Source organism: Delphinapterus leucas, chromosome 7 (assembly GCF_059928025.1).
Source record: "Delphinapterus leucas isolate spDelLeu-1000000601 "Yukka" chromosome 7, BTC_Dleu_Yukka2, whole genome shotgun sequence".
NCBI lineage: Eukaryota > Metazoa > Chordata > Mammalia > Artiodactyla > Monodontidae > Delphinapterus > Delphinapterus leucas.
This window is the reverse complement of record NC_143135.1, coordinates 13,589,804-13,605,637: the sequence shown is the minus strand read 5'-3', so window position 1 is coordinate 13,605,637 and position 15,834 is coordinate 13,589,804. Positions and strand designations below refer to the sequence as shown.

Here is a 15,834-nt window from a genome sequence, read left to right as displayed (position 1 = left end):
ACCTTTTCACAGATGCAAAATTTTTTTTAATTGGAGTATAATTGCCTTACAATGTTGTGTTAGTTTCTGCTGCACAGAGAAGTGAATCAACCATACGCATACACATATCCCCTCCCTCTTGGACCTCCCTCCCCCACCCCATCCCACCCAACCAGGCCATCACAGAGCACCGAGCTGAGCTCCCTGTGCTGTACAGCAGGTTCCCATTAGCTGTCTATTTTACACATGGTAGTGTATTTATGTCAAACCTAATCTCCCAATTCATCCCACCCTCCCTTTCCCCCACTGTGTCCACACGTCCGTTCTCTACGTCTGCCTTTGTATTCCTGCCCTGCAAATAGGTTCATCTGTACCATTTTTCTAGATTCCACATATATGCATTCATATACGATATTTGTTTTTCTCTTTCTGACTTACTTCACACAGATGCAAATTTAAATTCACAGGGTGAGGGGACTTCCCTGGCGGTCCAGTGGTTAAGACTCCATGCTTCTATTGCAGGGGGCACAGATTCAATCCCTGTTCGGGGAACTAAGATCCTGCATGCTGCATGGCGAGGCCGAAAACAAACAAACAAACAAAACCATGCAGTGTGTGTGTAGCTGCTGAGCCAAACGTCAGAAAGTGCAGGAGATAAAGAATCTTTTATCCTGATTTGCAGCTTTAATAGTGTGAAAAAAAATCTTACAATAGAATAAAATTTGATTCATGTTTAGGGACCTTTAAACAATGCAGAGCATCATGGACTAGACAAGTTCAGGTGTGGATCATGGCTCTGCCCTTAGCTAGCTGCATAAACTCAGGCAAGTTACTTCTCCATGCCTCAGTTTCCTCATCCATAAAATGGGGATAGCTGTAGTATATACCTCATCAGTGCTACATACCTGGCACATGGTGAGCAATTAATAAGTTGTAGCTGGTTATTAATAGTATTGGAATCAGCCCTCTTAACTTGGAAGACAAGCAAGATTGAGGTACATGTTGCCTACAGGTAGTGCTTGTTTGGGCAGGTCAGCATCACTCACAATAGTTTTGTACTTTGGGTGTGTGTCCTCTGGGTGTACGGTAGTCCCCCTTGCAGCGATGGCGTGGGAGGCAGGAGTCGAGTCCTGGTCCTCGCCCAACTCTCTGTATGACCTTGACCAATTAGCTTCCCAGCTCAGAGGCTCCATTTCCTCACAGTGACGTGGGGAAATTGGACCAGATCAGTGGACCCCAATCTCAGCTCCACCGTGAAGCCCTTTTCGTAACTTTTTTTTTCTTCTGTGGGTCCTGTATTTAAAAAAATTTTTTTTATTAAATAGAAACTCATATTTTTGAGTCAAAATAGAAAACTGTTGATCAGATTGAGGAAGAAATAAGGTAATTAACCATCTAAAAAGACATAATTTCAGCCAAAAGGGAAAAAATTATTTTTGTCTTAAGATAAATTTACAATTTTTGAGTTCTTTTTTTTTTAATATGCAAAAGGACAAGGCCACACTGTAGTACATGCACAGAGCCCTAGGCTTCAGAACATCTGGATTGGGACTTCCCTGGCAGTCCATTGGTTAAGACTTTGCGCTTCCACTGCAGGGGGCACAGGTTCAGCCCCTGGTCGGGGAACTAAGATCCTGCATGCTGCGTGGCGTGGCCAAAAAAAAAAAAAAAAAAAACGAAAACGGAAAAAAAAACCCAGAACGTCTGGATTTAATAATATCTTATCTCCTTTCCAGCTCTGAAATTCTGTAACTCTATGTCCTGGAACATATTTCAACTGTTTTCAGTGATTATAGAGCTTCGCTTTACAGTATAATGCTGGCTTCACCCGTGATTTTGTTTGATGCCAACTTGTTGGGCAGAAATGCAACCCCTCATTATGGCCTTGTTCTCAGAGGGAAGTAGGATCTGTTTTAAGGGTGCAGGTATGTGTTTGTGTTGAAAGCAGGAATGACACTCTTGGCTGCAAGTACCACTGGGCCCAGAGAGAGTTCCAGAGAGACGGTTCCTGGCTGGGAGGCTTGCAGGGGGCCCTGCAGCCTGAGGGTGTGCTCAGTCTATTAGGACCCTGCACCCATGGAGGTGTTTGGATCCCTCCAGAGTCACATTCACAGAGGGGTGCCCTCCTTTGGTCCTCTGCAAAATAGAGGGTAGGTACACTCTTGTGTTCACCCAGGAAAACAGGGAGGCTGTCCAGCTAGAACCCACTTGATAATACTAGCCTCCATTTATTAAGGAATTAAGTCCACTTTTCACTGTGAATGTTGTCAAACACAGAACATTTAAAAGAATAATGTAACAATCTTGTTACTGCCTAGATTTAATTAGCGCTAACGTTTTGCCCTGCTTGTTTCATCTTTGCTGTAAATCCTTCAGTGTAATCTGTAACTCATGAGGAATTAAAAAATATATAATAATGTGTCATATAACACTTAGCAAATTAACACTAATTCTTCCATATCATTGCATATCTAATCTATGTTTAGATTTTCTTATTTGTTCTAAAATAGTCTTTTTACAGTTGATGTGTTCAAAGGTTTAAATCAGTCATGGTCATTTTATTCCCTTCATGCATTTGGTTGTTAGGTCTCTCTTAGGTTTCTATTATTCTGAACAGTCTTTCCCACCCACCCCTTGCATTGCCCCATCATGAATTTGTTAGAGAAACCGCGGTCACTTGTCCTGTCAAATGTCCCTCATTCCTCGTGGTGGTGTCTAACTTATTGCTCTGTTGTCTGTATTTCCTGTAAACTAGTAAGTAAAGCTAGAGATTTGATCCAGCCTAGGTTCACTCTTTTAGGAAGAACACTTCATAGGCAGCATTGTGGATTTCCTGTTGCATCATATCATGTAATAGTGCTGTTTATTGAGTGCTTACTGTGTGGCAGGACTTGTGAGACTTTACAAGCATAATATGCTTTGGGGGAGTAATTTAGTTTTTACTTCATAACGCCTAAACTCTGAATCCAGCTAAACCTGGAAGGAGACAAGGGGTATATGGAATCCAAAGAATTACAGCGAGTCAGAACACAAAGATAACAGGATTTGAGAGCTGGGAGGTGCTCTCCACAGGAACAAAAGGAATGGTGGGGATAAGATAAAACACAAAATCAAATTTCTCAGAATGGCCTAGAGTCTTCTTGCTGGTCTTGCCATTCCTGGACTCAAAATGCCCATGGCCTCCACAATATCCGTGCTATCTCTCTCCCGGCCAAAGAACCCATGCTTGCCATCCCATCAGTCTTAGCTGTGCAGACAGCCCACAGAGCCATTTGGGTTGGGTCCAGCATTTGCCAAGGACCAGATGTCTGGACATATTCAAAATGAAGTTCTCATCAGAAAAGTTCTCCCCCTAAATGGACTTGCTGTGTGTACTGTTATGGCATGTAAATTCATCATCCTGATGCATAAATCCAGGAATAAGCCTTGGAAAGCAGGAACCCTTATAACCAGATCTCATCTTCCCAGTGCTTAGAGAACCGAAGTTTTCTCCTTTGGAATATCGTCTGTAAACAGCTTGTAAACAGTAGTCACGGCCCAAGACTTGCCCCTTAACGGCCATGTCTGTGCGTGAGTGTGCCATGGACTCAGCGGGGCTGCAGCTCCGAAGCAGAGTCTGCAGAGTGACCAGTATGATCTTATTTAAGTTCTTCGACAACAGCCTTGTGAAGTGAATATTGTTATAATTCTGATTTTACAGATAGTGAAACCCAGGACCGGCCTCCTAAATCAGTGCTCTCATTCATGCTGCGGTGCTTGTCTGTCGGGAGTGATGGGTTCTGACAGCGAGGGAACAAGGGGGAAGTCAGCAGGCCCCTGGCTCCGCCCGAACCCTTAGTAGAAGAGGTGCCATGTGTTATGTGCTTTGTCCTTCTCCCTGCCAGCAACACCCCCTTCTCTTCTCCCTCTCAGGTTGACTCAGCACTGGCCCAAGCCTGTCCTCGGAAAAAGGAGGATCACCTACTTGAAGCAGGAAGGACGAAACCGCACCTCTCTTCTCTCCACTTCTCAAGAGCTCTGCCCCCTTCTCTTACTCATGGAATTTTTAAAGAAATTAGTGAGGTGAGATCTTTTCACCATTCCTCTCCAAGAAAAAAAGAAGAGTAGGCTCCACGTCATTAGCCAACAGGGAATACAAATTAAAACCACGATGAGACACCTACACATCTATCAGAATGGTTGATGTGAAATGGATGGATGAGATAGAGGTTGGTGAGATATGAGCGGCCAGAAGTCTTCAAACATTGCTGGTGGGAGTGTAAACCAACACAACCGCTCAGGACAACTATTTGTCAGAGTTGCTTATTAAAACATACGCCTGCCTTGTGACCCAGAAAATCCATCCCCGGGCATGTACCCAATAGAAATTAGTGCTTATCTACACCAGAAACCTGCATACGAATATTCACAGCCACACTATTCATTATAGCCCAAACTGGAAACTAATCCAAATGCCCATCAGCAGGTGAACGGATAAATGAAATTACAATACTCATGTAGTGAAATACTACACAGTTTTAAAAGGAACAGACTGCTGATATGTTGATACACATAACAGGGATGAACCCCAGAAACATGCTGAGCAAGAGAAGTCAGACAGAAACAGGTATATGCTGCTGGTTTCCATTTACATGAAGTTCGAAAGTAGGAAAACTGATTTATGGTGATGGTGGTTAGACTAGTGGTTATCTCAGGGATGACTCCAACAAGTATGTTGGGGGCTGGAAATGTTCTCTCTCTTGATCTGGTGGGTGTATGCATACAAATTTGAGGTAAACACTTAGGGGGACTTCCCTGGTGGCGCAGTGGTTAAGAATCCGCCTGCCGGTGCAGGGGACACGGGTTCAAGCCCTGGTCCGGGAAGATCCCACATGCCGCGGAGCAACTAAGCCCCTGCGCCACAACTACTGAGCCTGCGCTCTAGAGCCTGCGTGCCACAACTACTGAAGCCCGTATGCCTAGAGCCCGTGCTCCGCAACGAGAAGCCACCACAGTGAGAAGCCCGCGCACCGAAATGCAAAGAGTAGCCCCTGCTCGCCGCAGCTAGAGAGAAAGCCCACGCGCAGCAACGAAGACCCAACAGAGCCATAAATTAAAAAAAAAAACAAAAAAAACCGCTTAGGAGTGGTTTCAACATTACCATATGTAAGCTAAACCTCAATTTTTAAAATATATAGAAAAATAGGAATGAATATATATGTATAATGTAAATATATAAATATATATGTAGGTATGTAGGAACTGGGCCACCCAGGCATTAAGCTGATTCATGGGAGTCGAGTCCTGGTCCTCAGTTCTCTGTCAGCCCTGCCTCCCCTGCTCTGCACCGGGCCGCTCCCTGTGATCTTCCCAGACTGTACATGTCCGCAGTCCAGACCCTGAATGGCCAGGCCCGAAGGAGAGCGAGGCGAGAGCCTGTGCTCCCTGTGTTCCTGCTCTTTGGCCCTCTGTCCTAATGAGACCCAGGACTAATATTTACCTTTCATACTGCAAACTGGAAGTGGGGGAGGGCTGGGCAGGGGTAGTGTGGGACCAGCATCCAGTCTAGGCCTGGCACAGGGCAGATAGGCAGTTGGAGAGGGAGGGCCCTGCTGTGGAGACCAGGGATTTGAGCTGCCCCTGTTCCGGGCCAGGCCGCATCCTGGGAGACCCGGGAGAGAAAATAGACCAGAGGGCCTGGCTCCTCCTCCCAGGCAACCACCACACACAAACACAGCTCCCTGGCTCCCAGACAAGGAAGAGTGGAAATGGGACCCTCCATCAGTGGCTGAGAGGCTGGGGCAAATGTTGGCCGGCCCTGCCCCAGTATGTCCTGGGGTGGCCGCTCTCATCTGGCCACACCCTCGCCTCCATTTTCTTATGTGCATGTGGTGATTACAGAAACCTCCCCACTGGTTTACATCCATATAGCTACTCATTATTAAGTTCTTACTGTATATTCATAATCTTCTTTAGTCCTCACAACAGGAACTCTTCCCACTGTACAGATGAGGAAACAGACACACAGAGATCAAAACAACCATCACCGTGTGTTAGGATTGGAAGGAGCCTCAGGAAGATCTTGTGACCCCACTGGCCCAAGTTTGCCTGTGTCTCTGAGAGGGAGGCGCTGGATGGTAGCTACACTGGTCTTTGCTCTGGGACTTCCTCCCAGACCACCCATCCCTGGTCCCAGGAGGACCTGTCCTCCCAGATGGCGGAGGCGGACTATCTATCCACCTGTCCCCACGGCCCTGAACTGCTGACCTCTGCTTCCTGGCTGATTTCTTCATGTTGGTTCAACATTAACCCAGAGGGGTCAGGACAAGCCCTCAGAGTCCTGGGAGCGGACACACTATGGCGCACGTCCGAGGCCTGTGGCTACCTGGTTGCCTGGCCCTGGCTGCCCTGTTTAGCCTTGTGCACAGCCAGCATGGTAAGGGGGCCCTGGAAGCTGGGACAGGCTGGCGGACTGGGATGTAGGCCTGTGGGCTGCGGTCCCCTGGCTCGACAGAGAGCACAGGGCCGGCCCCCAGGTGGCTCTCGGCTCACTGTGTCCAGCTTAGGGAAGGAGCCAGGTGCTCAGGGCTGGACAGACAGTGACTACTTCTCTCTTGCAATATGGGGGTTGGGATGGGGGTGATCCATGAAAGGAGGGGGGCTAGTGGCTGCCGTTAGCAGCCTTTCAGGTCCTGCCACCATCCTAGACACCCCCTTTCTGGAAGCCAGCAGGCAGGCCAGGCTTGCTTCCTGCCCTAAGTGGCTGGTGGTGGCTAAGACAGCCTGGGCCCCTGAGGCCACTGTCCCACGCCCTTTCTCCTGCAGTGTTCCTGGCCCCTCAGCAAGCACTGTCGCTGCTCCAGCGGGTCCGACGCGCCAACAGCGGCTTCCTGGAGGAGTGGCGGGAGGGCAACCTGGAGCGAGAGTGTGTGGAGGAGCAGTGCAGCCGTGAGGAAGCCTTCGAGGCCCTGGAGTCTCCCAGTGCCACGGTGAGGCCCCAGGGAGGGAGGGCTGGGGGTCCCTCCAAGGGGGCCCTTGGTCCCTGCAGGGGCACCAAGGAGGGGAGCGGGGAGCATCACAGCTCTTTGTTGATAACTTCATCTCTGGCCCCGTTTCCCTGGGCTGCCCTGATGAGCGGCTCAGCCTTTCTAGGAGGCCCCAGTGCCTGGGCTATGTCAAGGCCCCAGGGTACGGTGAGGCTCCAGGACGCTGGGGGGCAGGGGGGCCTCCTCAGTCTTTAGACATCTGTCTATGTTGGGATCTCTGGAGACCCTGGCCCTGGCCACATGGCCTCTCAACTTTAGCTTGGCTGCTACTTCTGTGCCACCCTTGGGAGGTGGGTCTCTGGTCAGGCCTGGGCCTCGGCCTCAGTGTTCCAGGAGCCTTTTGAAGCTTTCCCTTCCCTGGGGCTCTGCCTGGGCCCCTCTTCTCCAGTCTACCCCACCCCGGGGAATCCCTTTCAATCTTGTCTGGCCGGGGGCGGGGGGGGTGGGCGGTGGGGAAGGCGGGGAGCTCCCCTCTCCTCAGATACTCTTCTCCTCCGCGGGCTTGGGCTTTTAGAAGCAAAAGTAGAAAACTCTGCCACAAACCTCCCCAGAGCGTGACCAGGGTAAGGGAAAGGGGAAAGTATAAGGAGAAGACAGGAAGTTTACAAAAAAACAAAACAAAACAGGATCCTACCACAGCCTCACACTCAGCCTTGTTTTTCAGGATGTGTTCTGGGCCAAGTACACAGGTGAGCACTGGGAAGGGTTTGCTCCAGGAAGGGAGTCCTGGGGACCCAAGTTAGAGGGTGCCCCACTCCAGAGAATTTTCTGATCCATCCAATCCTCCATTCCTCCACCCACGCCTCTTTCCTTCCTTTCTTCCATATGTGTCCCTTTCTCTCCGTTTCTGAATGTCATCCCACCCTTCACTTGAACCTGTCCTATCCCTACCTCAATCTCAATGATGTTTCTGGGTCTTTTCCAGCTTGTGAGTCGTTGAGGAAACCTCGAGAAAAGCTCATTGAATGTCTGGAAGGTGAGGAACTGACATGAGGGTGTGGGGACAGGATAGGAGGGGACAGCCTGGGAGAAGATCAGAGTAGGGGTTGGGTAGGAGTTGTGGCCCAGGGGTGGTGGCCTCTAGCAGCTGACATTGCCTTTCTGGTCCTGCGGTCAAGGATGTGTCTTTGCACCTGGCTCTGTGCCTGGCAGTCAGTAAGATGATTAATATTGGAGGAACAAATGAATGCACAGGTAATGAAATAATGTTTAAGGCCTCATTCTCATCAGAGCCCCTGCCCATGCCAATCAGTCTTCCCCATGTCCCCAAGGCAGAGCTTCGATGATGTCACATTCTTTCTCCAAAACCTTGAGTGGCTCCGCATTGCCCCGAGAATAAAGCACAGGCTCCTTAGCCTAGTGAATTTTGCAGGTTCTGATCTTAACCTTCCCTCCAAGCCTTATCTACCATTGCACCAACCCTGAATCCAGCCCCCCAGCTTGTTGACAGCAAGCACTTCTCTCAACAGGGCAAGATGTTTCTAGATCCTGGCCCCTGCTTACATTATCATCTCCCCCTGGAGCAGCCGTCAGTGCCTACTGAAAACCCCCCTATCCTTCAAGAATTAGTTCAAATGCCACCACCTTGCTGAGCCTTCAAGGTGCATCCTCCCTCCTCCACGGCATTCTGAATACACCTTTAGTATGACAGTAGACCCCACAACATGGAACTCTTTAATCACACTGGCTATGCTTTCATTTGTTAAGTAATTTATTCAATAGACATTTCACTAAGCCCCTGCTGTGTGTCAAGCTCTATGGTTGAGTGCTGGGGATTTTAAGAGAATCAGGGAGCTCACAGTTTCATCAGAAAACAAAAATACAAAACATCAAAGTAATTGATGGAAAAGTTCTGTGGTGCCAAGAGAATTCCAGGAGAGGGAGCATTTCGTTTGCTGGCAGAATCAAGGACTGCTCCCCAGAAGAAGTAGAGTTTTACTTGGATTTGTGGGATGCACTGATGAATAAATAGGAAAGCATGGCCAAGGCAAAGGAAAGAGCACGTGCAAAGGCCCTTAGGCACGAGGAGCTAAGATAACAGGACACCTAGACCAGGGCCAGATTTGGAGAACCTTGTTCACTTTTTCATTCTGTTGGCTATGAGGAGCCACTGAACGTTAGCTCTGTGAGGGCAGGAACCTACTTGACTATGACTGTCTTATTCATTGCTGTGTCCTTAGTACCTGGCATACTGCCTGTCACATGGTTGTCACACAGTGGGCACTCAGTGAATATTTGGTGACTATGGTTAAATGGATTGTAGAACTGCTGGGTACAGAGGAAGTGCTGAGTAAATGCAGGTTAAGGGTCATGGACCAGAGGTAGCTTGGAGGGGATGGACCAATAGAGCTCTACTAGGAGAGAAGCGGGGACAAATCCTCAGTGTAGGAGACCTGGGCTGGGGGTCTCTGCAGGTAACTGTGCCGAAGGTCTGGGTATGAACTACCGAGGGAACGTGAGCTTCACCCGGTCAGGCATCGAATGCCAGCTGTGGAGGAGTCGCTACCCACATAAGCCGGAGTGAGTGATGGGCAGGCCTGTCTGCCAGGGGTCTGAGAATAGGGGGTGAGGAGACACTGGGGGTGGGGGAGACGCCTCCTGCTGAGCAATTTTCTGTTCCAGAATCAACTCTACCACCCACCCTGGAGCTGACCTGCAGGAGAATTTTTGCCGCAACCCAGATGGCAGCATCACTGGGCCCTGGTGCTACACGACGCTCCCCACTGTGCAGAGGGAGGAGTGCAGCCTCCCTGTCTGCGGTGAGCTGGGGGAGGTCAGGTGGGCGTGGCCAAGGCCACGGGTCTGCTTGGGCCTGGCAGCACAGGATGGGAATCAAGATCCTGGCTCCCTTTGAGCTGGTGTTAGTTACTGACGACCTATTTGAGCTTGTTGATGAGTGAAGTCAGGAGACCAGAGAGAGTTAGCTTCCAGCCTCCTCCCCTCCCTCCACAGCCTTTGCTTCCTTATGATCCAGGATGTGGCCCATTCTAAATATGCTTTACTTCCTGCTTGAGGCATTCTTCCCCTTTCCTAACCATTTCAGTCCATGTACCCTTTGCCGAGCATCACAGAGCAAGCCTCGTACAGTCCAGCCCTGCATGATTCTGTCATCATTATTTCCCATGATGTGTCAGCTAGCTATAGCCATAATAATGCTGCAAACCCCACAAAATCACAAACAGCCACAAAAGCTGGGGGGCATACACCGATAAGCATTTCTTTCTTTTTTTTTTTTGACGTGGACCATTTTTAAAGTCTTTATTGAATTTGTTACAGTATTGCTTCTGTTTTGGTTTTTTGCCTGCGAGGCACGTGGGATCTTAGCTCCCCGACCAGGGATCGAACCCACACCCCCTGTATTGGAAGGGGAGATCTTAACCACTGGACCTCCGGGGAAGTCCCGCATTTATTTCTTATGTGTCTGAGGTTCAGCTGGGGTGGCTCTGCTGATCTCAGCTGCACTCGCTCACGCGTCGGTGGGGTCCAGGTGTAGGCTGGGCTCGGCTGGTGGCCCTACGTCAAACAATGGGTCCAGCTGAGCTTGGCTCCTTGTGTGGGTGGGTCCATGTCTGCTCTGTGTGTACTCATTGTGGGGGGAGGCTGAAAGGCAGCAGCTTCTTCCATGGGGGCGGCAGAAATACCAAGCAGTGAGCAGACACACATCTTTAAGCCTAGGCTCAGAACTGGCAGAGTCAGCTCTGCCCACGTGCCATTGGCCAAAGCAAGTCCCATGATCAAGGCCAAGGTCAAGAGGTGGACCTTTACACCTTTGCTTGTAAAATAACAGGGCAGAGGATGTGGATCCAGGTGGATCCAGGTAGGAGTAAAGAATTAGTGCCAGTAACTCAATCTACCAAACATGGGTTGCTCTTCTTTGTCCTTCATGCATCCCTGTAGGACCCAATGAGGGATGCTGGGGCCAGTCTTACAGCGAGTTGCCAATCATAGTAACAAAAACAGCTACAGTTTACCAAGCCCCCACCCCTGAACACCTATGATAAATATGTTGCAGGCATGCTGAAACTGACCTACTGCCTGTGTAGACATCCTCAGTGGATCCCAGCTATCTTTCCTACTGTGCCCTTGTGAAAGCACAGAACCCTTAAACTCCAGGCAGTCACTACCAATAGATTACAGATAGCGCAGGAGATGAAACCTGGTTCCTATCTCTGGCTTATGCACCAGACACTTATGCCATATATTTTGTTTAAATCTCTCAATAACCCTGCAAAAACGCATTAGTATTCCCTTTCACAGGCAAGCAGACTGTGGCTCAGAGAGGATAAGTGACTTGAGGTCTATAGGATAAAGGCCGAAAGGCAGGGATTCACATCCCGTCTGGCTCCACGTGCGGTCCCACCCACTCTGCTCCTCTGTTTCCTCACCCACCAGGCCAGGAGCGAGTCACTGTGGAGCCGACCTCAAACTCCAGAGACTTCGCAGTGAATCTGTCGCCTCAATCGGAAATGTGCATCCGTGATCGCGGCCAGCAGTACCAGGGGCACCTGGCGGTGACCACACATGGGTCTCCCTGCCTTGCCTGGGCCAGCGAGCGGGCCAAGGCCCTGAGCAAGGACCAGGACTTCAGCCCGGCTGTCCCACTGGTGGAGAACTTCTGCCGCAACCCAGACGGGGATGAGGAGGGCGCGTGGTGCTACGTGGCCGGGGAGCCTGGCGACTTTGAGTACTGCGACCTGGACTATTGCGGTGAGAGGGCAGGGCAGGGGACATGAGACAGAGGACACAGCCTGGAGGGAACAACAAGAACAGTGCCTCCCCTGATCTAAGGCTTTACCACCTGATCTAAGGCTTACCACTCACCAGTGAGTGCATTCATGACACCTGACGTTAACCAGGTGGGCATAATACTAGCTCCACCTTACAGCTGAGGAAACTGAGGCCCACGAGGTTTGGTTTCCTAGTAACGCAGGTGCGCTTGCGCTCTTAATCTCTACACCAGGCGACCTCCGCGGCTGCCTGGGGGCTTGGGGAGGTCAGAGGGTGGGTGAGGAATGGCCTGGCCCAGCCGCAGCTGGTGTCTGGGTCCCTGCAGAGGAGCCGGTGGATGAGGAGGTGGGATATGGGCTGGGCGAGGAACCGGATGCGGCCATAGAGGGACGCACCGCTGCGGACAAATTTCAGCCCTTCTTCAACGAGAGGACCTTCGGCGCCGGGGAGGCAGGTCAGGCGGCGGCCGGAGGGGCGCGGGGCCGCGGCATGGGGGCGGGGGCGGGTGTTGCAGCGCTCGGCCCCTCACGGTCCCGCTGGCTCGGCAGACTGTGGCCTGCGGCCTCTGTTCGAGAATAAGTTGGTGCAGGACAAAACGGAACAGGAGCTGTTCGATTCCTACATCGAGGGGCGCATCGTGGAGGGCCGGGATGCGGAGATTGGCCTGGCGCCCTGGTGCGTGCTCCCTGCCCCCACCGACCCCTTGCGCGCCTGCATCCCGCGCCCTGGGAGACTCCTCCGCCCTCACAGGTCTAGGCTCCACAGACAACCTAGCCCAGCACCAACATCTCATCGAACCCTCACAGCCACCTTTTGAGATTGGGTTTACTACTTCTCCAAAGCAGATGGTGAAGCTGTGGGTCGGAGCGCTTAAGTGACTCGCCTAAATGGTGCTGCTGGTGAATGGGTTACAGAGCAGGACTAGATTCCTGTTCTTCTGACCCCAGGGCTGTGCTAAGCTGTGCCAACTCTGGCCTGGAAGAAGCTTGATGAGGGGAGGGGGGGTGCAAAAAGCAGGTGGCAGCCCCGCGGTGTCACATATATGCCCTGGTCCCCAAGGACGGGAAGGTCAAGCTGGGGTCCGGGCCCAGTAGGGAGCTCTGTCCAGTTAGTTCTTAAACCTGGGACTTTGCGCTTGTAGGGCTGGTGGAGGGGCAGCCCTCCCACCTCCTAATGCTTCCCACTTCTTCTCCCAGGCAGGTGATGCTTTTCCGGAAGAGTCCCCAGGAGCTGCTGTGCGGGGCCAGCCTCATCAGTGACCGCTGGATCCTCACCGCTGCCCACTGTCTTCTGTACCCGCCTTGGGACAAGAACTTCACTGAGAATGACCTCCTGGTGCGCATTGGCAAGCACTCCCGCACCAGGTACAGAAGTGGAGGCCCATGCGTGTCTGGCAGGGGTCCGCGTCCTCCCGAGTGACTGTGAGGGGCTCTGGTGACTCTGGGCCACGAGGGATATGTCTGTACATCTCCCACAGTAGAAAACCCTGTAGGCTCTGCTGTAAAGTCTATATGGCCACGTCCTGACTGAAGCTTGGACCTGGGGATAGAGAAACTAAGCCTTTGCGAGAGCAGAATCCTGGCCTGCCCTTAGCACCCTTCCAGGCACCAGGACATGGCCCAGGTGTGACCTCTGAGTAGAGGCTGTTTGGATCAGGGCCTACAGGCTGCGTCCCTCCCCCTACCTGCCTGGGCTGTTTGATCCCAAAGCTCTGGGCAACTTCAGGCCAGGAAGAAGCTGCCAGGACAGGAGCCGGCCCTCTCCTCCTCACTGGTGGCCTGCTGGTTACGCTGACTCCCAGACCCTGAGGGCAGGCAGTTTTCTTCCTCGGGGAACCAGCTGCCCCTCATTGGGTGGCCTACAGCTTCTCCTTTTCTCTGCTGGGGTCTGCACAGCTATGAGCGAAAGATTGAAAAGATCTCCATGCTGGAAAAGATCCACATCCACCCCAGGTACAACTGGAGGGAGAACCTGGACCGGGACATCGCCTTGCTGAAGCTCAAGAAGCCCATCAGCTTCACCGAATACGTCCACCCCGTGTGCCTGCCCGACAAGGAGACAGCAACCAAGTGGGGTGGCCAGAAGGGCAGCCGGGGGGTGGCTGGGGGGGAGCCGAGGGGGTTGGCCAGGGGGCAGGTGGTTGGGGCGCGGCCAGGGGGCTGGTAGCTGAGGGCCTGGGCTGGGTTCTGGGCCTGACTCTGACAGCCTATTGCCTTGCCAAAGTTCCTTCCCTTTTCCGGGCCTCAGTGTCTTCCTGCACAGGTGTTTTAGATTCAGGTCTCTAAGGGATGGTGTTGGGGCCAGGAGGTTTCTAGACTGGTCTGTTCTCACTCAGTCCTTCTCCTTTCCCCAAAGGTTGCTCCAGGCTGGAAACAAAGGGCGAGTGACGGGCTGGGGCAACCTGAGGGAGACGTGGACAGCCAATATTGCTGAGGTGCAGCCCAGCGTGCTGCAGGTGGTGAACCTGCCCATCGTGGAGCGGCCGGTCTGCAAGGCCTCCACCCGGATCCGCATCACCGACAACATGTTCTGTGCTGGTAAAGTCCCCTGGGCATGGCTGGGCAGGCGGAAACAGCACGGCCTCGGGTTGGGAGGATTGAGACACGTGAGTAGCACAGGCCTGGGTTCAAGTCCTGGCTCTATTCCATTAGGCTGTGTGAGGGTTGAGCGAGATAGTGTATTTAAGGCGTTAGGCGTGGTGCTAGTCACTGGTCAAGTTGTCAGTATATGTGAGCCAGACACCAACCAGAGGCCACGGGTGGAGGAAAAGCCATTCATTCATTCAGTCGTTCAGCAAATATTTACTGAGTGCTTACTGTGGTCCAGGCAGTATTCCAGGGTGTCCAAAAAGGACCCTAACAGATAGGGTCTCCTGTGTCTTCAGAGAGCTTCCTTCCTAGAAGGAGAGTGTGTCAGTAAGCAGATCTAGAATAGCAATCCTGATAGAAGAAAAATTAAGCTGAGTAAGGGAGTGAGAGGTGGGGACGGGGCGATTGAGACAGAGTGGTTGGAGAAGGCCTCTCTGAGAAGTGATGTTTAAGCGGAGACTAGAAGACATGAAAGAGTGAGCCAGTCTAGAGGAAGTGCACTCCAGACTTGTGGAGACAGCAGGTACAAAGGCCCTGAGGTGGGAGCATGCTTGGCGTGTCTTAGGAGCAGCAGGGAGGCCTGTGTGGCTGGAGGGCAGTAAACACAGGAAGGGCAGCATTGGAAGAGGGGAGAGAGGTGGGCAGTCAGGGGATGGGTGCTTCCTTCAGGGCCTTGAAGGACTTTGGCTTTTATTGAGATAGGACATTATTGGAGACTTTGGGGCAGGTGAGTAAACGATCTAACTTAATTTTTAAATTTTTAAAAATTAAAAAAATTTTAGGTGATTTCAGACTCACAGAAAAGTTGCAAAAATAATACAAAGATTTCCTTTATACTGTCATCCAGATTCTGCCACCTCCTTTGTGTGTGTGTGTGTTCTGTGTGTGTGTATTTATACACACACATATACACATTATTTGAGACTAAATTGTACATATGTTACCTTTTTTACCCGTACACTTAAGTATTTCCAAAAAAACAGGGTTGTTCTCTGCCATAACCACAGTACATTTATTAAATCAAGAAATTAATAATGAAAAAAGAAATTAATAATGATATAATACCTTTGTCTAATTTTTAGACTTCATTTAAATGTTTTCCAGTTGTCCTACTTACTGATGTCTTTTTTAGCAAAAGAAAAACCAAAACGTTTTTCCCATCCAGGATCCAGTCCAGGATCACACATTGTACTCAGTTGTCAGTCTTTGTCTTTCGCGATTTAGACATATTTGACATGTATAGGCCAGTTATTCTGTAGATTGGCCTCAGTTTGGCTTTCTCTAAGGTTTCCTAATGATCAGATTCAAGCTAAGTGATGTTGTGTCCTTCTCAGGCATATGGCGTCTCTGTCCCATAACTGGTGAGATTAACTCTGACCTCTTGGTTAAGGTGGTGTCTGCATCTGCCATGTTTCTCACTGTAAAGTTCTGTTTTCCTTTTAAAGACTAACATCCTGTGGGGAGAAAGTTGAATACTGTCTGTCCTGTTTCTCATCAAATTGTTCTCCTGACTC

At 50.9% G+C, this 15,834-nt stretch overlaps 1 protein-coding gene across 1 annotated transcript in view; it reads left to right on the top strand.

The window, feature by feature from the left end:
• Window positions 1-15,834, top strand: part of F2 (coagulation factor II, thrombin) — a 36,068-nt gene that overhangs the window by 981 nt on the left and 19,253 nt on the right. The window contains exons 2-13 of the mRNA XM_022592085.2: window positions 3,892-6,394; window positions 6,784-6,947; window positions 7,669-7,693; window positions 7,930-7,980; window positions 9,419-9,524; window positions 9,627-9,763; window positions 11,397-11,711; window positions 12,058-12,186; window positions 12,281-12,407; window positions 12,929-13,096; window positions 13,628-13,801; window positions 14,088-14,269. Of these exons, the coding sequence (XP_022447793.1) occupies window positions 6,316-6,394; window positions 6,784-6,947; window positions 7,669-7,693; window positions 7,930-7,980; window positions 9,419-9,524; window positions 9,627-9,763; window positions 11,397-11,711; window positions 12,058-12,186; window positions 12,281-12,407; window positions 12,929-13,096; window positions 13,628-13,801; window positions 14,088-14,269 (1,657 nt within the window). The 5' untranslated portion in view covers window positions 3,892-6,315. The remainder of the gene's footprint in view (window positions 1-3,891; window positions 6,395-6,783; window positions 6,948-7,668; window positions 7,694-7,929; window positions 7,981-9,418; window positions 9,525-9,626; window positions 9,764-11,396; window positions 11,712-12,057; window positions 12,187-12,280; window positions 12,408-12,928; window positions 13,097-13,627; window positions 13,802-14,087; window positions 14,270-15,834) is intronic.